Below are 20,571 nucleotides of genomic sequence, written 5' to 3' on the forward strand. Positions count from 1 at the left end.
TTTCTTACACAGAAAGTCTGACTTTTTTGAGATAGTTGGAAAAGTATATTGCTTCTTGGCCTTTTGGCGAAGATAAAGTGTGTGGAATATAACAATCTCCACAGGTGTAGCATTACACTTCTGTACATTTAAGAGTCATGGTTTTGGCAGTGACATATCAGAGCTGAATACATCACACACATTTACTAACCTTTGCAGTTGATACCATTTTCTAAACAATTAATTTTTAATTGATCTTTTAATTAGCACTAAAATGCTTCTCCAGCTATATCTTTTTAAAATATTAGAAAATAGTGCTGAAATGAAAGAGTTTTATGGTGAAATTGCAAAATAAAACTAATTTAAAAATCTAGGAAAAATCCCTTTCTGGTCTCTGCTATTTTAGCATCTGCCATCACCTCCAATTAATATTTCCAATCTTAAAAAACATTAAAATCTTTTGTTTTTTGTCATTGCATAACTAGCATTGGGCAACTGTGCTTCAATGAATAGGTGCTTCATGGTAATTAATTGATTTTTATGTATTTATTTAATGTATTCCACCACAGGCAGTTATGTTATGCCCACTGGTGTAGATGAAACGCAGAGGAATGAGCATCCAGAAAAAAGCCCAGATAGGGTAGAACGTCAACAGCAATTCCACCAGTAGCAATGATTTATTAGTGCAACAAACCACACATCTTGAAACTGCCACAGTTACACCTAATCAAAGTTTGTTTCTAAATTAAATAGATACACATGTAACTTTCCAGAAAATCTGAAACTAAAACAATTTACAGTATCTGGAAGGAAGGCTTATGGAAGTCAGCAAAACTGGCAAATTAATGGATCGTGTATATATATATGGTGTTTCTCTCAATTTAAAGAGTGTTTTTAAAACTTTTGAAAACAAGCATGCCCCTCATTGAATTACATTAAAGGCTTTTTTTTACTTCAGTGTTATGCACAGTACATTAGGTCTTTCCCACAAACCACTATCAACCAATGTCTGAACTTAGACAGCAACGTAGCAGTCTAGTACTGCTTGTACTTTGCACTAGTACAGCATGAAAGTCAACTCTCTGCATAGAATAACATACTAGCTTACAGGGATACATGGGCATAGCCAAGGAGGTCAGGGGAGGCAGCTGCCCCCCCCCCATGAAGTAAAACAAAAGAAATACTTAACTGACCAATCACATCGGTTCTGCTCCCCGCTATCAAAAATCCTGGCTACACTCATGCATGGATGCAATAAGAATGTAGCAGTAACCATCTTAGTGAGAACATACGACTGGGCAGTAAGGTTCATTGGAAAACTCTCACCAATATGAATCAATAGTAGAAGGCAAGCCATGGTGGTTTTCCAACTGTTAAGTTTCCCACCTTCCATTATCCTAGTCTAATATTGCTTCTGAAAATGATTACGCTTAGTAAACACTTTAATTTAATTATGACTTCAAAAAATACATGGCTTATTATAATGAGCATAATAGGACTGTTAGCAGTCTCTTTGACCATGTAAAAGAACTTCATTTCAGGATTTTGTAGGGACTACTAGCTCCTGGACATCTGCCATTTGTTTGGGAAGGGGGTCAAGGAAGCAGTTTGATAGGTTGGAACACAGTTAAAGACAAAATAGTGAAGAGTTTTTGTAGCTAGCTAGCAAGGAAGAGGAAAACCTCAAGACCATTGGGTGACTGGGTGTTTGGCTGATCCCAAAGCTCAACATGTATGTTTCTAAGTAAACAGTTTCCAAAGCTCATATTGGGCAATACCTTTATTGGGCCAACTAAAATATAGCAGTAAAACCCAAATAGCACAAAATTACACACACACACACACACACACTTTTAGTGGTCTCTCCTTATAAGGGAGATGTCCATTTCAAAGCCTACTCCAGAAACTTCTTGTTCAGTGCAGCTTCAAGAGGTAAATACTATTTATCCATTACAATTCAACCACAAGGATTTCTAATGGAAGAAACCTCATACACAAAAAACACATGCTACACTATATGCCTATGATGCTAATGAAAGTGTACGAAAGTGCTTTCTTTCATACATTTCAAGAGGCTGAATTCATTTATTATTATTATTATTATTATTATTATTATTATTATTAGTTTACTAATCTAACCAATATTACTGAAATAGACAACAGCATTTGCATTGTGCCAGGTCTGCCACAAAAAGGGGAATTAGATCCTACTAGAAGGACTGTAAATATATAAATAAGTTGGCAGTGGTGAGGGAAACAAAGATGCTTTACAAAAAGTGAGATCTATGACCTTTGGGTGGGGTGTTTTTTTCTTCCAAAAAAAAGCCCTTATACTTTAATACTAACACATTGTCTTTAATCAGAAAGTGTACATCTCCACTAGGAGTTTGTGTTAACAAATGGAGGGTCAGTGGTCAGAATTCACTCTGCTATGCCCTTTCCCTCACTGATAGTTCTTGCCTTTATTAAAATCCTCTATTCCTTTGACTGGTAGAGGGGGCCACCACCCTGAATTATATTCTCAAATATTACTGGTGCTCTTTGGCAGGCCATCTTAATTGCCCCCCCACTGCTGCAGAGGCTTCGAGATCCAGCAAAGTTAAGCCCCACAAGGTGGTGATATGACCATGACAAGAGAACTAAAGGAAGTTCCTCCACTCTTAAGACCACCACCATCCAACTAAATGCAAAAAACCAAGTCCAGAGTGTTTCCTGCAGCATGGGTAGGAATCAAAAGTTACTTGAGACAGACTCAAGGTTGATATGGCAGACGACATGAAATCCTGATCCACTCCTGACTCCTGATCCACTCCTTAATGCCAACCCAAAGACCTTCCCTGCTAGTTCAGGAAGGGAGACTGTTGAGCATCAGGGTGGGTGGTACATCAGCAGAATCTCTATTCTGCCTCAGCCACCTATCTTCAGACACTTGAACCAGTGGGCTGCTGGAGAGGACATCTGGTCAGGGAGATGCAATCAGGACAGACCCCTCCCCTAGATCTTGCCTGCTGCTGTACACAGGTTTAAGGTGCCAATTGGCCATTACCGTTATATATCTAACATTGGCTGCACAGAGAAACCGGGTGGGGCAAAGCTGAGAGATTAACCCCCACTCCCAGCTTCATCCAGCCAGGTGTCTGCAATAAAAGCCAGGTCAGCATGTGCATCTAGGATCAAGTGTCCTGGATAGCTGTCATTTGAACCATTCCCCCAGCTTGGCATTGAGCAGCAGCATTTTCAACCCAGAGGATGGGTGGGGGTGGGGGGTGGGGACTGCTGCCAAAACTAACCAGGCTATTTGAATAGGGGGAATCCTATGGGGGAAAACCAGCACCCTGTTGTGGCGCCCCCTCCATGTTGCCCACATCTGCCTCCGCAACTCTGAGGCTACTGAGCTTAAATGGCCAAGAGAACCACGGTTTGGGGGCAGACGGTGCCTTTATCCTCCCACAAAAGCAGGCTTTAAACTTATGCACCCTCACTTGGGTGCAAGTGCCACTGAACTCTACTGGAACTGGCTCCAGGCTGGCAGACACGGGTGGGGTTGTGGCGAGATGGCCAGCCCCTTTTGTCTAAGCTGCTGCCCTCAAGTGCTGCGACTGGGGCTTAAAGGCGACCCACCCTCCCTGCCTCCCTCTCAGGGGGGCGGTTTCAAAGACCAGCACCACCTCAGAACCTGCTGACCCCTCTGTTGCAGTCGCTACTACTAGCAGAAGGCCCCGCGAGATACCCCAACGTCCACGCACGGGGCCGCCCCACCCCGTTCCGCCGCCTGAGGCTGTGAAGGACCCGCGGCGCCACCTCCTCCGCCCGCGGCCTCCGCAGAAACACCCCCCAGATAGGCCGCGCTATCGCTACCTCAAACACCACTTCGTCGTCAAACTCCGGTGTCATCCTTCTCCGCCATCCGTGCTTCTACCCTCCAGGCACGACGGGAAACCGAGTCCGCCGAGGCCGGGCGGTATATAATCTCCCCGTACGGCCCAACAGCCGGCGTAAGAAAACTACAACTCCCAGCAGCCACCGCGAAGGGCAGAGGGGGCGGGGTTGAGAAAGGCAGACCAGGTAGCGCCCCCACGTAGCGCTCCGCTGATTCTATTTTTTTTTTTGTTCTGCTTTTTAAGCCTGTACTGGCGGCTCTTGGCCTCTAGGGGGCTTTCGTGTTGTAGCTGTGGGGAAACCCTATACGGAGAGCTGGTCGCTGTTGGGGCTCGTTTCGGTGCTAGTCGCGCTCGCTCTCCTCGACGGGGATGTTCCGCGGGAGTCGGAGGAACGAGCCGCATTTTTCGGCAGCCGCCGAGACAGAGCAGAGGCCTGTTTTTCTCTCAGCAGACTCCAGAGGAGCTGCTATGGCTTAAGGAAAAAAAGGACGCCGGGTTAAGGGGCAGGCAGCAGCGGCAGAGAGGCGCGTGGGAAGGAGGCACCATGAGTTCAGCCGGTGAGTTTTTCGACGGGATGAGCGGAGAAAAGTTGCGGAGAAGTTTCTCTTCATCCGGCCGGTCGTCACCGAAGCCAGCTGAGACCGGTCAAGGTGCAGGAAAAAAGACAAGCGGGGAAACACACACACACAGCAGAGACACATCGGGGCTACTCAGCCAGACGCGGCTGGATACAGACAATGCAAGGAAACTCCCTTTGCCCCCTCTCGCCTCCACTCATTCTCTGCTTCCATTTAAAGGCTTGGTTGGGGGTCGTCTTCTGGGAAACTTCCTCTAGGCTGGAAGTCAAGCTGTCCTTGTTCACAGCCCCACACCTCACCCCGCTGTCTTTTGTGTCGTGTCCCTTCCCCCCACCCCCTAGCTGGAGTGGGAGAAGAGTACTTACTGGGAAGTTTCTATAGCGCTACTTAAGGCCCCCCTCCCCGTTACTCCCAAGCCCCTCGTCCGTTTTTGGCGTCGTCCCCCCTCCCCCAGCCCTCCTTCACGCAACAACGGAGTCCCTTCGGAGAGCTTTCCATTCCGAAATACTCGTCTTGAGGTCTGTACCCTGAGAGAAGCGCATGACCTGGTGCTCTTACTTTTTGGGATTATAACTGCTTTTCCGGTAGTGTACTGTGAAGTCCGTCTTTGTTTTCTCGTGATTCTAACTACTGGGAGGAAATTAAAAAGCACCAGTTTCCTGCTTGGTATGGTTGGACTATATCCTCCTCCTTATTTTGTGCCTGCAGAAACTCAAGGAAATGAATCATCTTCATTTTTCTCTCTCTCCCACCCCCCCTTTTTTGGGTGGGTGGGTGTCTTTGTTAGAACCACAAGGTGGTACCCAAAAGAGAAAGATAGTAGTAAACTTAATTTATTTTTCCAAAGGACACTTACTGGTTTGATGGGGAAAGGAGGTGTCATCTTCTTTTTAATGCTTGTACCTATAAACTCTGCTAGGTGTAGTTGGCCATTGCGTGAGGTACACAGACAGGTCAGGTGACTTTTATTGTGTTGAATGAACATGTGGCAAGCTTTCAAGTTAAATAGAACTCATAATAACCCATAACTTGTTGAGTGCATTTCTGATACTCTGTCGTCTTGTGGTTTTAAATTGATTCAGTTACTAACATTGTGGAGAAGTGATCTGTATGGCTTCAGGCCTAGAACTCCCACTTTATAAACAAATAGTCCTAGGAAGATAGTCTTTTAGTAAACTAACTTTCAGTTTTTGCTGTAGTGAACAAAAAAGTTGACCCTAGCTACCCCTTCATGATTCAGAAAACAAAGGCATGTTTTATTTTATGCCATGACCCCAATTAAGGAAAACAAAGTCAGCTTTGTTTAAAATTATAAAACTCTGGGGAGCTCATGTTTGAATGGTTTGCAGGCATTGGTACTGTGTTTTAAAACAGTTTAATTCGTTTGTGTGCTTGCATCTGTGGAAACAGGCAATTGGAATTTTTGTGTTGTTGCATAAGGATGCTTCTTAACCATAACGGAATCCTATGACTATCTGCTCAGAATTAAATTCCATTGTATTTAATGGGACTTGCAGAGCAATTCTTACTAGGCAGATATACCTGTGTATTTCCTGTGAAAGTTAAGCTGCATCCATGGGTGTAGCCAAGGTGGGGGGTGCAGAGGGGCAGCTATCACCCCTAAATCAATAAAAAATGCATAACTATGAGGTTCTGCCCCCCCCCAACAGAAAGGTCTGTCCCTCCCCCCAAATCCTGGCTACACCCATGGCTGCATCCTAACTCTCTGGTCTGGGTGGGGTCAGGAAGCAGTGTAAACCTTCACTGTCTGCCCTTGTATTCATTCCTTTTGGGGTGAGTATACTAACACCTGCAGTTTTGGTAGTGTAAGGTACCTGTGGATGGAGCTGGTAAACATGCAATGTATCTGTTTCTCCCTTACTCCACCCATTCCCTACTCTTGACACACCCCTTTTTCTTAGTGTAACTTGGGCTGTCTTAACTTGCACCGGCAGTAAGCAGGCCTTTGCTCAGTTGGAGTAGATAACTCCTAGATAAATAATTTACTTAAGATTCACCACATCCTAACCGCTCCCAGTAGGGGTGGGGGTAGGATTGCACCTGGGTTTAGGAGTGCATGATTACTCTCAGTTAATTGTGTATAGGATTGCAGCCTTCAAGTGTAATCATATATAGGCTTACTTGGAAATAAATCTAATTGACCTCAATAGAGCTTGTGTCTGAGAAGCCATGTGTGCGCAGGAAACATTCTCATCCTGATAACTTCATTGTTTAGTCAAGTTTTGTGTGGCACTTGGCAAAATTACAAGTAATTTGTATCCTTATCATAAATATGTTTGCCTGGAAGTAAGGTGTTGCTAAATAGTGTGTGTATGGTTTCTTTGTGACATTCTAGCATAACCAGGCAATGGAGCCTAAGGTCAGCTGTTCAGATCTAGGCACTCTTTGTTCTCACTTTATAGGAATCATTGTAAATGTGTAAAATTAATCCATACTATATTTGTTCATCTTTAATATGCCAAAAGGCTCTGTTTCTGCTATAGCAGACAACTACCTCTCCAGAATAGCATGGTTACTATAGCCTTCATGGCTGCTCCTACACCAGCTTCCCCCAGACAGGTGCCTCCAGATGTTGCTGAACTCCCAACTCCCATCAGCCCCAACGACCATGGCCAATGGTGACTGTAGTCATTATTGGGGATAATGGAAACTACAGTCCATAATTTCTGAAAGGCTTGGGGAAGAGTGTCCTATCTGGGAGCATTTATATCTTCTGTCCAGGTGCTAGAGTGTTTGTGGTATGTATTAAGTTCACCCAACCTACAAAGGCAACGAATAAACTCCAGGAATGATGTGGAAACAACTGCAGAGCTTGCAGTAGCCATGATACTCTGGATGACATGGGAAGTGACCAAAGTGTACGGGTGTTTAGTTTGTGAATCTTCAGATCCAGTGCTGAATTTTCATTGACCTATAATGGCTTGCTACTAGGTCTCTACAGCAGTGGAGCACACATGACTAGGTATTCTTATCTGTTGCCCTTTTCGTGACACACAATTTTATTATCTGGGTGAGGTCTGGACTTTGTAGACTGTCATTGGGGTTTTCTAACGCACAGCAAAATTCTTGTGTTTCAGGGGTAGAGTGAGCTGTAGGAAAGTAGAATTCTAAGCTTAAGTCTTTGTTGGAGAATTGTCCTCTTGTGTGAAAATAAATCTTAAATACACTTGTTTTACTATAACAGTCAATATTTATAAGAGCATTATTTTGTTGCTTTATGTGGCATTTACCAGAATTATTAATGCTAATTCCACTGATATTTATTTCCTTTTCAACAGCATACTCCCATCTTAATCAAGATCATACAAGTTTAGTCACATATGTTAATCATGGAAGGCATTAATTAGGCTTTTATTTGAACTGATCAACATCAGTGCTTGGCATTCCCTAACCCTTTTTCACCTTTAAATGAGAAGTTATTGTATTTCTGGGTATTTTTCAGAGAAGGGTGAGTGTGTGTGAAGCAGAGGTACATTGTCCATGTTTTTGTTTGCCCATTCTCTAGGTTAATAGCTGCTTTATGCCTTCATGAGCAGCATAAATAAGAACACTCTTCATTGAATGGAAAGTGGCAGATAAATCATCCTTATCAGCTCCTTTCATGGAAGTATCGAAAAACAGATGTAAGGCAGAATGGATACTTAAGATGTTTCCTTAATGGGAAGGATTCCATTAGTGATTGCAGTCTATGGCCAAATGTAGACATAGCTCACCTTGTCCCATAGTTGCTCCTCAGATGTCTGTGAAAGCATTTTGGAGTAATGCCATAAACTCTGCACTACTTAGCTTTCTTTGCAAATTTATTAATTGGCACATCATTGAGAGCAGAATTATTTTAATGTTTGCATTTTAATTATTTGGCAATATATTGTTTGTTACCAAAGCTGTAATAGTGCACATGTAACTGATGCCACTTAACTTGGATAATCTTCTGTTGTTTAGCAGTTATTTTAGGACATCCACCATATTTTTTTGTTCATACTTTGCTAATTGCACTGTCTTCTCAATTGATCTCATTACAAGATCAAAATTTCTCATAATCTTGGAGGCGAATTCCTAGTGCTAAAATTAAGTTAATAATTAGAAAATGGTAGTGGGAAGGTGACTAATCAAGATAAAAAGGTTCCTGGAAGCAAACAGTATTTACTTTTAAGTATTAAATAATAAGACAGAGAGTTGAATAAAAAAATGTTTCAGTATTTGAACCCTTAGGGTTATATCCAACATAGCACTCTGTGAATGTTCTGCAGCACAAGGATTTCTGTTTGTGCAATGGAATGTTATCCACCTCTCAGTGCATGCCTCAGAAATCTGTTTGGCAGATCCCTCCAACACTCTGGAGCCAGATTTGGGGAGGACACAGGGTATGTACAGGAGGCAGAGGGGGGCAAAAGTCCTGCTGCTCAAATGGGAATGCTTGCATTGATGGGACACATCCACAGCCTTTTGTTTTTGTACTTGTGATGCAGCCAAAGTTTGTAACTACAGTATCTGGTTCAGAAAAAAAATTTGTTCTGCTTGCAATGCTTGGATTTATAATGGATCTGGCATTTTACATTTTAGAATGTAAAATGAGATTTGGCACATGTGCAGATTTTGGTGGTGTTTCAAAAGTTCTTTCTAACCTGTGCTAGGCAAAAATGAGAACATTTTTAGAGGCCCTTTAAAATCAAGCAATACGACAAGAGGCATTCTTGCACATGTGCCATTGTTACCAGTTGGGAGGGAATTTGTCTGGAAACTGAGGTTTTCCCAATAGTTCTCCGATAAATATTGTAAATGCCAACAGGTTCCAAACTGAATTGAAGGGAGTTTCCTATTACCAGAAACAATTTGGGAATGAAGGACAACAGTGTTACCCGATTACAAAATTGCACTTAGTGAAGTGGATTATGAAATAAGCAGCAAAATGTATTGCACTCCACATTTTGTGGTAGTGTTACAAAGCTGGTAAAAACATCTCAATAACCTAGCACAGAAATGCTGGTGATATCATAACCACAAAGAGATGGGAATGGGCTCTCCATCCCTCACCTACATTGACTCCCCACCCCATCCCACCCCTTTCATCCCCCCTACACTCGTAACCATGGTGTGGCTGTTGCATCTGCACAGACAAATGTTAACCAGGATTTGTGGGGCTAAACTGGGTTACAGCTAACTAGATGTAACATTGCACCATGAGTAACTGGCATAGCAAGAGAAAGAACATGTGATGCCGGGGCCTGCTCCTTAAAATTAAAACGAATTGACCAGCAGTGTTATGTTTCCACTGATCTGTTGGAAATGTTTTTGAAACCTTCTAAAGCCTATCTATTGAATTGGAGACAGAAACTTTGGTAATGCTCCAGACAAGGTTAAAAGGGTCCCACGTTGTAAAAAAGCCAGCTAATCCTTGCATGCACATGTTAACTCTGTAGGTACCTAAAACTTTGATAATTCTGAGTTGCCAGTTTCTTTTCAGAGCAGTGTTAGGATGATGTGGACTATTGTTAGCTTTGGGTTTAGTTTAACAATGCATTTTCCAGGATTTGTGATGGTGGGTTTGGGGAGCTGCTCAAACAAGGTTTTTTCCTTGCAACAGGATTTGTTTGCTTTTGGGGGGTGGCAAAGAGTAGTCTGAAAGAGCCAGTGGAGTTCTCCTAGCAGCTAGACCACTCTGGTAAATATGTCTGCTCTTGAATGAGAGAATTTAAATCTTGAATAAGGTCATAAAATAGATCTCATAAGTAACGTGCACATTATTGGCAAACACTCAGTAGGCTTTCATCTCCTGCATTTTCCCCACTTAATACATCAAGAGTCCTAGAGTGTGTAGTGGACGTGGTTACATAGAAGCTAAACTTGGCTACATGACTGAATATTTGTTTAGGTATATAGCCTTTAGTGAATGTTGAAGTCAAGGTATGAATTAATATAATCCCATTTATAAACTTGAGTTAGGATGGTTTAGGGTTGGAGAAGGTAGAATATCAAATGTTGGCAGGGCTTCCTCCCACTATGTCAGCTTTGCAGCAGAACCAGTTGAACATCTTAATACCTCATTTTGTAAGTGTGGCAGTGTAGCTACCGTCCCTGCATATCTGATTGCTGACATAGCAAGTCTAGAAATTGGGCTTTGTGCTTGCTCAATTAATTTGCCAGATTTAGGGACTTGGGATGAGCACTATGACGAAAAAATGTTGGAAGGCTTGTTTGTTTCTTTGGTTGATGAAAATGTATCAGGAGGAGGATGCACACACACACACACCCCCAAAGCATATTCAACAAATATCAGATTAATATGCATTTTTGATGTGAAATATATGCTCATATGGCCTTATGTTCTGCGAGCATAAATGTTCAGGTGCAGGTCCATAAAAAAGTGGTGATGTCATTTTCAAAGCTACAACCATCTCTGATCTTGTGTGTGTTTTCTTGTAATTAACTCCCACTAAACTCAAGGAACTTGCTCTCAAATATGTGCGCATAGGATTGCAGCCTTTGGCACATTTGCAAGTGACGTCTACTGAACTTAATGTACTGTCTTCTATGTAAACATGCATAGGATTTGACTGTACTTCTATTGTACTAAATTGAAGAGACCACAAAGTAAACGTCTTTATGATCAGGCTGGAAGTTGGAGACTATGCCTTGGAAGAAATATAGTTGTGGTGATGCAGTTGCAAAACAAAAGTCCTAATTTTGAGCTCTTAATCTGAATGCACTAAACTGCAGTTTTCATTCTGTTTTCGAAAACCAGGAACTCTTAGTAGTACCACAGATGAGGGCAATACGCAACAAAAAGGAAGTCAACTAGATGAACATTATTCTCTTTCAGTGTTTTTATTTGAAAGGCTAAAAAGTTAGATTAGCAGGGTAAGGTGTCCTTTTGATCCTTTAAAAATTCCACTATTTATTCAGGTACAGCTGCACCATCCGGATTAAGGAAGTTGTTTATTCATCTCTTCTGTATTCATTTTAAAGCTATTCACAATTTTCCTGTTTTCCTTCATCATGGTGTTAAGCAAATTAAGGGTTTAAATTAATGTTTTCCTTTTGGACTTGGGATGCATTTATGTCAGTTACCATCACAGTTTTAGAAAATATATCTTCCCCAATCCCATGTTTTGAAAGATTGCTGCCTATCTTCCGGGATGTTGTGAGTCATTTCCTTTTGTGTTTGTGTTGAACACTCGTCCACCTGAAGGAGGGGGAAAAGTCACAGGCACTGAGCAAACGGAATAGGGGGAAAAGGTTTGCAGTGTAAGACTGAGAAGGTGGAAATGCTGTATTCACTTTTACACATTGCCTGGTGCTCCTTAGATTCAAAATGATAACCTTTATAATGAGGGAATTAAAAAAAAAAAGAGTTTAAGTAAGAAAAAAGTCAATGATGAGAGGGAAAGGAGACAGAATATCTGTTTAGCATTGCATAACAAAAGAAAAGAAAAGACATACAGTGCAGAGGTTCAGGGCATGGCAGAAGGCCATTGAGACAGGCATCCATCAAGTTCCTCTGTGTCCACGAAGAGCTGCTCTTATTCAGAAAACTTATGGATGAGTCTGCATTTGTGAGGAGTGATTGGAAGAGAATTTGAGTATCCTGTTTAAAGGAGTCTGGAGCGCCTTGGTGAGCAGATGGGCTGTGCCTATTAAACCCAGCTGAATATGATTCATGCTTGACATGTGTGGGAAGTGCACCTCATGATATAAATAAAGGGAAAGGCAAGTTTCAACCTGAGTTAAATTGAATTGTCTGAGACGGGTTGATTAACGTCTGAGGCTGCTGAAAAATTATGAGGGGGTTTTCTATGAAAAGGTGATGTTCTGTGATATCATAGATGACTATTCCATTTAATTGCTAGAAAACCAAGATGGGGAGATGCTTGGTTGCTGATAGCCACAAAGTGAACTTTTGTTTCAGGATAATGCTTGAGAAATTAATATCTGTCCAGAGTGCTACTTGAGACAACTTGAGGATGAAAGCTTTTGGTGTAGGGGGATTTTTTAGTCTTTGGATTGAAATAAACATAGTTATTTTAGAATAGGTAGAATAGGCATTAAGTTTTAAAGACCATAAATTAATAGATACATTATGATGAACCAATAGTACATTGATATATGGTGGCCACTGAAGTTCAACGCTATACACACAAGTGTAAGTGGATTTTTATACTGAATTGAGAGGATGTTATCTGTATGAGCACAATGTGTAATTATCTTATTGAGAGGGTTTCACTTTTATGTACAGCCATAAAAGGAAAGACACAGTTAGGATTTGAATCCGTAGTCTTTCTGGAACTAGTGTGCTGATGTGCCATCACTTGGTTCGGGTTGAAGGAAGGAACTACAGGGGAACAAGTCCAGGAAGTTCCTGGGTGTAGGAGTTTCTGAGATGAGCTTCCTCTTCTGCCCTGAGCATTGACAAACATGTTCTTGCAAGCTACACACATCTTCATATTGTTCCTTGTCTGCTTCTCTTCCCACCCAACACCTCAAAGCTGTTCAGGAGCAGGGACAGAGGAAGGGGGTGCAGTGGGGGGTGGATCGCCGCCCTGGGTGTCTTCGCTGAGGGGGTGTGTGACATTTGGCGTGCCGCCTGCCCGCTACTCCCAAGCCTACCCTGAGCCATCAGGGGAAGGGGGGAGCTGCGCCGCTTTGCCAGCAGCATGCCCCCATCACCCTTCATTTTGACAGCTCAGGGAAGGCTTGGGAGTCGTGGGTGCGTGCCGCGCCAAATGTCCACCATCAGTGGCTCGCTCTGCCCTTGGTTGCAGGGCATGTGCGCCGCTCCGTGCACCCGAGCGGCTATCCCGTGCCTGGGAGGGCAACCTCCGCACCCCTCAGGAGTGCGCCCGCCCTGTGCAGCGCAGGCATATGCTCCGCCACTGTTCAAGAGTGGGGTCTGAAAATCTGTAGGATAATTGGAAAGTTGTCTGAAGAAGGACATAGGTTTATAGCGTCTTTTATATGAATTGTTTTCCAGACTGCCGTAGGCTGTGCAATTTATATAGCTGTTTTATGACTGAAAAATAGTAGGACTGGAAGATGAATGTTCTTTCAAGAGATGGATGAGGGATCACCATGTCTGCACTTGTTTGCCCTGTACATTACGGAAATCACCGAGCATGAAGTTGGCAAGTTAGCTGAAAGAGCCTGCTGATGTTAAAAATACATTCTAAGTTCAGGGTGGTGGTGGTGGTGATTGGTGATAAGCTTAAAATTAACAGATGAGTTGTGGATGACTTTGACATGGAGCAGGTTAATAGAAATATTTTAGGGATGCAATTCCATGAACTGGAAAGGAGATACTTGTCATAAAAAGTACTTCATTGTACAGGTCATCATGAATTTCTCGCATGCGAAAGGAGGAAACTTGTAACTTCTACAATTAATAGAGAGAAGGTAACTGCTAAAATTTGTGGGATGAAACTGTGGGGGTTGGAGGACTCACAACCTCTTAGAAATGATTGAAAATATATTAAAGTGATTCTAAATTGGCCTAAGTATTGCAAGTGGAAGGGCATACACAAAGTCCTCCTCTTACAGTGGGTAAAGCTGTAGATTGCCCCCCCCCCAAAGGCATGTGAGAATAGTTTGTAATAAATCGCTGGATTAAATGGTATGGGACTTTTAGTTTATGCAGTTCCTGCAGATAAGTTTATCACAGTGAATATGGAGACCGCAAATCCATTAATTCAAGATAAAATATATGTCAGGGTTAGTTGCTTAGATGTGGAAATAATTCAGATCACTGAAGGTGGATCACATCCAACAAAATCGTCTTCAAAGCTCAAACTTATAGGAAAACATCTACCAGACTATATTATGAAGCAATATAATTGTTTGGATGACATAAATTAAACTTTTAGTAAATCCACCCTTGTGTTTAGGACAAGGGACACTTGATGGCATTGCCTTTCATTGTCTGTGCTTGACCTTTTTATTAGACTCCTTAACAGAAATTACTCAGAATGTTAATTAGAAATAAGCTAAAAGATTTTAGTCTATTTGTATTTTGTCATCATCTGCAATAAATGAATACAGTGGTATATCTGGTTACAGACGCTTCAGGTTACAGACTCCACTAACCCAGAAATAGTACCTCGGGTTAAGAACTTTGCTTCAGGATGTGAAATATACTCGGATCCGAGTGTGAATTTCATGTTCTTTATTCAGCTCATAGTAGCAATGAATTAAACTTTCCCCAAAACGTCTGCTATATATACATTTTTTGCACAATGGGCCCTGCGTGATTGGCTAATTCTGGGCCGCTCCTGTAGGCCAATCAGGTTGTGGATTCACTTCATCCAGGAGCGTGATTGGCTGCTCCTGCAAGCCAATCAGGTCGCTGATTCACTTACACCTGGAGCTGGATTGGGTGGCTCCTGCGGACCAATCAGACTGCTGCATTCTGGATCCTATTGTTCTAGGATTCAGCTCAATACATAACAGAATGAGAACAGAAATCGCGTGGCGGCAGCAGCAGGCCCCATTAGCTAAAGTGGTACCTCAGGTTAAGAACAGTTTCAGGTTAAAAACGGACCTCCAGAATGAATTGAGTTCTTAACCTGAGGTACCACTGTATTTCATTAATGAAACAGCAGGGCTTGCAGTTGCTGCTGAGAAAATAAGTGGTTGAAGCTTTTATCTTTGCTTTGGAGACCACCTGCTTTAAGACATCCCTCCCTACTGTCAGAGTATTCAGGGCAGGTTCCAATTTAAAAAAAAAAAACCCCACAAAACTTCCAAAAATATAATACCTTGCATGGAGAACTTTACATCTATCACATTGCACATGAAGTCCCATCACACACACGCTGAACACATGGGTGATGGGGTGGGTACATAACCACTGGATGTAGTTGTGCCAGGGAGTAAGGTCTCCTTGACCCATGGAGTATGGCTGGCCTGAGATCACTTGGGAAACTGTCACTCAATGGGGTTTGAACCTGCTTATCCACAGTCCCAACTGCATGTTCTCGTCTGGTGAGCTACACACTGTTCAAATTGCACATGATAATTTATGACAGCCTTGTAATTGGCTTGGTTGCCCAGAGCGAGCAAAAAAAATCTGTTAAGATGCCAGGTAGGAAAATTTAATTTGATTTATTGATTTTCATTAGATTATCTTGACCTTGTCTGGCTGCAGGCTCCTCACTTCCTTCTACATATGATGGCATACTGTCCAGAGGCAAAAAAGGAGGAACCAGATGTGCTGACTAATGATGGCGTCTGGATGTTCTGATAGTTTTTCTTTCTTTCAGGATACAGATGACTAATATACTTACGTGTAGGATAGCAGATACATGAAAATGTTTATTGGCTAGTAGCTATAGTTTTGTGGAATTTTTGCAAAGTTGACTTGAGCATTTTGGGGAGAAGTGAGTAGAAAGAGGTGCAGTCAAACTACAAAGCGTGACTGTAATGTGATATAATTTTTTTTAAAAAAATGTTTTCTGCTATTTATATTTTATATCTAATACTTGGTATAAATTATCATCGTTGTCATTGGTTGCCATTCTTTCATGGCTAGTACGGAAAGCATTTAAAGGACATGGTAACCACAGTCTTCCTTCCCACTGCTATATAATTTGTTGATTATGAACAATCAGATAAACCAAATTCTTCAAGCTGTCTCATGCTCATCTGTTGAACCAGAATGTACCTGTATATTACAAATTGTGATCAATGTTCATAGAAACTTATAAATAGCAGCAGTGGCTTTTAAAAGTTTCATAGTCCTATGTTTATTTGATCAGTTTTGTTAATTAGAATCAATTAGACCTACCTAATATTTCTCTTCTTTCTTCTCCCCTTCTAGAAATTAAGAAGCCACCAGTGGCCCCGAAACCAAAATTTGTGGTGGGACATAAAGTAGTGCCACCTCCTGTGGCACCAAAACCAGATGTTGTTCTTGCAGATGTTTTACAACCCACAAAGAAAACGAAACCAGCAATAGCACCAAAACCAAAGGTTCTCAAATGTTCGTCAGTTCCTGAGATTAAAACTGTGCCATCACCTTTAAGGAAAAATTCCAAGAGTTTAGAAGAATGCAAAATAGACTCTTCTGAGTACTTGGTTCATTTGAATTACAAAAATGGAGCCCCAAGAGAAAATACTGCTTATATTATATCTGTGTGTTCATGCAGTTTTGAATGCATGCATAAATTTGGGAATGGGGAGAATACTTGCAAAAATCCAACCATTTTTGAACAGCTGGAAAACTTAGAGAACATTGATAGAGCTGAACAACCATCATCATCTCTGAAATCTAGAACAATACTTGATAGCCATAATGGTAAAAGTATACATAAAAATAGGGTAATTTTAAAGGCTAATTTTTTAGATGAAAAGCTCAAGGACGTTCTAACACAAAGTGTATGCCCCAACAACAGCTGTTTGAAGCAAACACCTTTGAACAAATTTGAAAAAGATAACATGAGTAGTTATAAAAGGGACATTAAAATTGAGTTTACAGACCTGGTTTCACCATCGTCCAGTTTTGAGGAAATGATGGGGAATTCAAGCAACCATACAGAGATACCTGGTATCGAGTCTGAAATGTCAGAAAATCCTCTTTTGACTGAAAATATCAACAGTTCCTGTTGCTCACTTGACACAGCACCTTTGGAAAAAGTTGATATTAGTGATTTGAACACAGGCATCTCCACAAAAGGGACTGATGAGTCTTTATCTTCATTAAGAGTAGGCTCTGCACCATCCCCTAAATCTGCCCCAGTTCCAAAACCAAGAAAACTGCGTGCTGCTCCATGTCTAATCCGGCAAGATGGCATAGATATCTCAGGAGAAGGAACAAAAGAACTACTTGCTTCAGACTGCAGTTCTGCTGGGCTTTCCGAGTGTGCTGTTAGAAAAACTACAAAAATTAATGTTCTTTTTCAAAGTGTTTCCTATAACAACCGAGAACTTATACATGCACTTGATAAATCGGAGAGTCCTTCATGTGTTGCTGGAAAAATGATTCAGGAGGCAGAATCTGCTGAATCTGAAGAAATGATCCAGCAAAATGTCTTGCCTGAGGTTCTACATGAAAGCCCTCACCTAGCAGGAAATGTTGAACAATCTTTAGACCTTAACTCAGTAAATCCTGCTGACAATATAATGGAACATAACTGCTTGTTGGCTGCTAATGACAAAAAACCTGGATTTATAAGGTGTAGTAATCTTTCCATGAGTTTGCCTAAGCAAGTGAAATTATCATGCAACCAGCATATGCCTGCCTTTGAGAGCCTAGATGATTTTGCACAAGAGAAGGAACATAAAGTTGCTGAACATAAAGATGAAAGTTCATCAAGAGTTGTTCCTAAGAAGCCTCAAAGGCACAGCATCCCCGCAGCTGGATTATTGAAAAAAGCTGCATCAGAGGAACTGATAGAGAAAAGTGCCTACCTTACTAGTGAACAGAGAGATTTAGATCCTCCCTTGGAGCGACCTCGTATAAGGCATTTATCAGCCAAAGAACAAAGCACATTGCAATCCTGTGATACTCCAAAGTTGTCTTTGGAGAGGCCTGTCTGGAAATTACCTCATCCCATTCTTCCATTTTCTGGCAATCCGGAAGCCTTAAAAAACACCAAGAATGCAAAAAACACTCAACTTGCAAGTGCTGTGACAAAACCTCGAGCCAAATCCTTGTCTTCTGTAGATATGGACAGAATACACAAGCCCCCAAAAGAGCCTCAAAAGAAATATTCACTAAAGAAATTCCTAAATATGAAGCTGTCTGTTTGCTTAATGAAAAGTGACTTCCAGAAGTTTTTGACCAAGGGTAGCCAATCGGCGGATAACGGCACTGTTACTTTTTCCAATGATGAAGCGCGTGGCAAAACTCGGAATGTAGCTAGTGCAACAAATGGAAGAAAAACTAAACCCACAAAGGCACATTCTGCAGAAATGGGCAGCCTATCCTCACAAAAGGGAAAGCAGAGGTCCAGGGGTCAGGAGGAATCAACAAATAGCCAGAGATCACAGTCCTTAGATGAACAGAGTTTTTTATCGCAAGGACATGTGAATTCTCTTACTCATGACTATGTACCAGAATATGAAAATGTAAGCCATTATGAAGAAATCCCAGAGTATGAAAATTTACCTTTTGTGCCAACTGATAAAAATCCACCTTTTGAGTGGCACAATTCTAGCAGTGCTGAAGACCACGATGCCGATGTGTATGAGGTGCAAGAACTGTATGATGCAACAAGGAGCTGCTCAGAGTTTAGCAGGTAGGATACTGGAGTTGGGAGCAAATCATATACATTTTGGTGTCCATCTACACAAATGGTTGGTTAAACTCTTTCTGCAGACTTTCACAACGCAATCCTGTGTGTGTCCTAGTGTATTCCATCTGACACACTCCTGATTGTATCCTCAAGGACTGGGAAGTCATATTTAATGAATTACGTTGGCCATATCACTCCATATTTTGGTATCCATACATGATCAGCAGAGCTGTCGAATAACTTGTCATTTTGGAAAGTGTTATTTCTTAAACCTCAACACATCTCTAGTTAGACACTTAATGTTGATTTAATGCTGACTTCTTGAGACTGTGACCAAATAATGTCTGTACATAATTCTTCATTATAGCCCAGTTTTGCAATCTTTTAATTCTCCCTAATAATTCTGGTTATTTCCCCTATGGAATTATTAGGAGTGACTGAGAAGACAAAGCCTTCTTTTATGCATAAACTGGAGAAATGATTCTCCAAGGAAATTGCCATCTCTTACTGCAACATTTTAACCAGTGTTCTTTAAATCTTTAGCTGAATCAGGTGGAAAGGCAGATATGGTTCCTTACATTAATTCCCCACATAGTAATGTTGTTCATCCCTGCCCTCTTACCTGCTGTGCAGAGGAGGCCTCCAGGTGCTTTTTCTCCTGTTGCAGCTGGATACGTACACCTGGTGTATGTGTGCACAGGCATGTCCAAGGAAGAACTGGACATAACTTGACTACAGGGAACCTTTTTAAAGCTATACAATATATGTCTTAAATTGTTTGTACCATATACAGCCCAGGGTCTGTTGGGCATATACATGAAGTTTTGTGTAATTTCCACAGGATACTTTTACCAATTCATACATTCGGGTGGCGCTGTGGTCTAAACCACTGAGCTTAGGGTTTGCTGATCGGAAGGTTGGCAGTTCGAATCCCTGCGACGGGGTGAGCTCCCATTGCTCAGTCCCAGCTCCTGCCAACCTAGCAGTTTGAAAGCATGTCAAAGTGCAAGTAGATAAATAGGTACCGCTCCGGTGGGAAGGTAAATGGCATTTCTGTGCACTGCTCTGGTTTTGCCAGAAGCGGCTTAGTTGTGCTGGCCACATGACCCAGAAAAGCTGTCTGTGGACAAACGTTGCTCCCTCGCCCAGTAAAGCGAGATGAGTACTGCAACCCCAGAGTCGTTCGCGACTGGACTTAACTGTCAGGGGTCCTTTACCTTTACCTTTACCTTTACCTTTCTCAAAGAGGAAGGAAGATCTGCACCCCAGTGTCCAGATTGCGCCACCATAATGTGCATGTAAGGAATAAGCAACCTGTTTTGTTTTGTTTTGTTTTAAAATACCACCACAAACTTTAGCAAACAGAGTAAAACTTTTTATTAGAAGTAAAGAGTAACTGAAGTATTCTTAAAATGTACAGTGTGAACAAACCTTTTGTAAGTTCTAGGACAGAGGTCAGCAAACTTTTCCCGCAGGGGGCTGCTCCACTGTCCCTCAGACCTTGTGGGGGGCCGGACTATATTTTGGAGGGGGGAAATCCCCCCGACTCTCCCCTCCCTTCTCCACAGCACCGGATGAGCCCTGGTGGCCACTTACCTGTGCCAAGTGACGGGGTCTGGCGGTGGCGGCGGCGGAGGGATGATGAGCGGCGTGAAAGGGCTGGCTCCAGAGAGCGGCTGCTTAAAATGGCGTTCAGCCAACCATGGCTCAACAAAGCCCAGCCCCCTTCCTCCTCTAGGCAGGGCAGGGAGAAGCCAGGAGGAGGGAGGGAGGAGGCACTGCCATGGGAGAGGAGGGAAATGGCGCAGCCCAAAGGATCAGAATCCCACACTGATCCATACGGCGATTCCTGGACCATCCGCGGGCCAGATCCAGAAGGCAATTGGGTCG

At 42.2% G+C, this 20,571-nt stretch overlaps 2 protein-coding genes across 5 annotated transcripts in view; one reads left to right on the plus strand and one right to left on the minus strand.

Annotated features, from left to right (window-relative positions):
• VEZT (vezatin, adherens junctions transmembrane protein) overlaps positions 1-3,994 on the minus strand; it is a 36,365-nt gene extending 32,371 nt beyond the window's left edge. For 2 of the 4 annotated variants that reach the window (XM_033163291.1, XM_033163290.1), the window contains exon 1: positions 3,838-3,994. In XM_033163291.1, coding sequence (XP_033019182.1) covers positions 3,838-3,873 — 36 coding nt within the window. In that variant the 5' untranslated portion in view covers positions 3,874-3,994. The remainder of the gene's footprint in view (positions 1-3,837) is intronic. The other 2 variants (XM_033163289.1, XM_033163288.1) reach the window with 1 other exon arrangement.
• A 174-nt stretch (positions 3,995-4,168) lies between these two features.
• Positions 4,169-20,571, plus strand: part of FGD6 (FYVE, RhoGEF and PH domain containing 6) — a 54,856-nt gene continuing 38,453 nt past the window's right edge. The window contains exons 1-2 of the mRNA XM_033161387.1: positions 4,169-4,417; positions 16,266-18,684. Of these exons, the coding sequence (XP_033017278.1) occupies positions 4,405-4,417; positions 16,266-18,684 (2,432 nt within the window). The 5' untranslated portion in view covers positions 4,169-4,404. The remainder of the gene's footprint in view (positions 4,418-16,265; positions 18,685-20,571) is intronic.

The sequence above is a fragment of the Lacerta agilis genome, chromosome 10 (genome assembly GCF_009819535.1).
Source record: "Lacerta agilis isolate rLacAgi1 chromosome 10, rLacAgi1.pri, whole genome shotgun sequence".
Lineage (NCBI taxonomy): Eukaryota > Metazoa > Chordata > Lepidosauria > Squamata > Lacertidae > Lacerta > Lacerta agilis.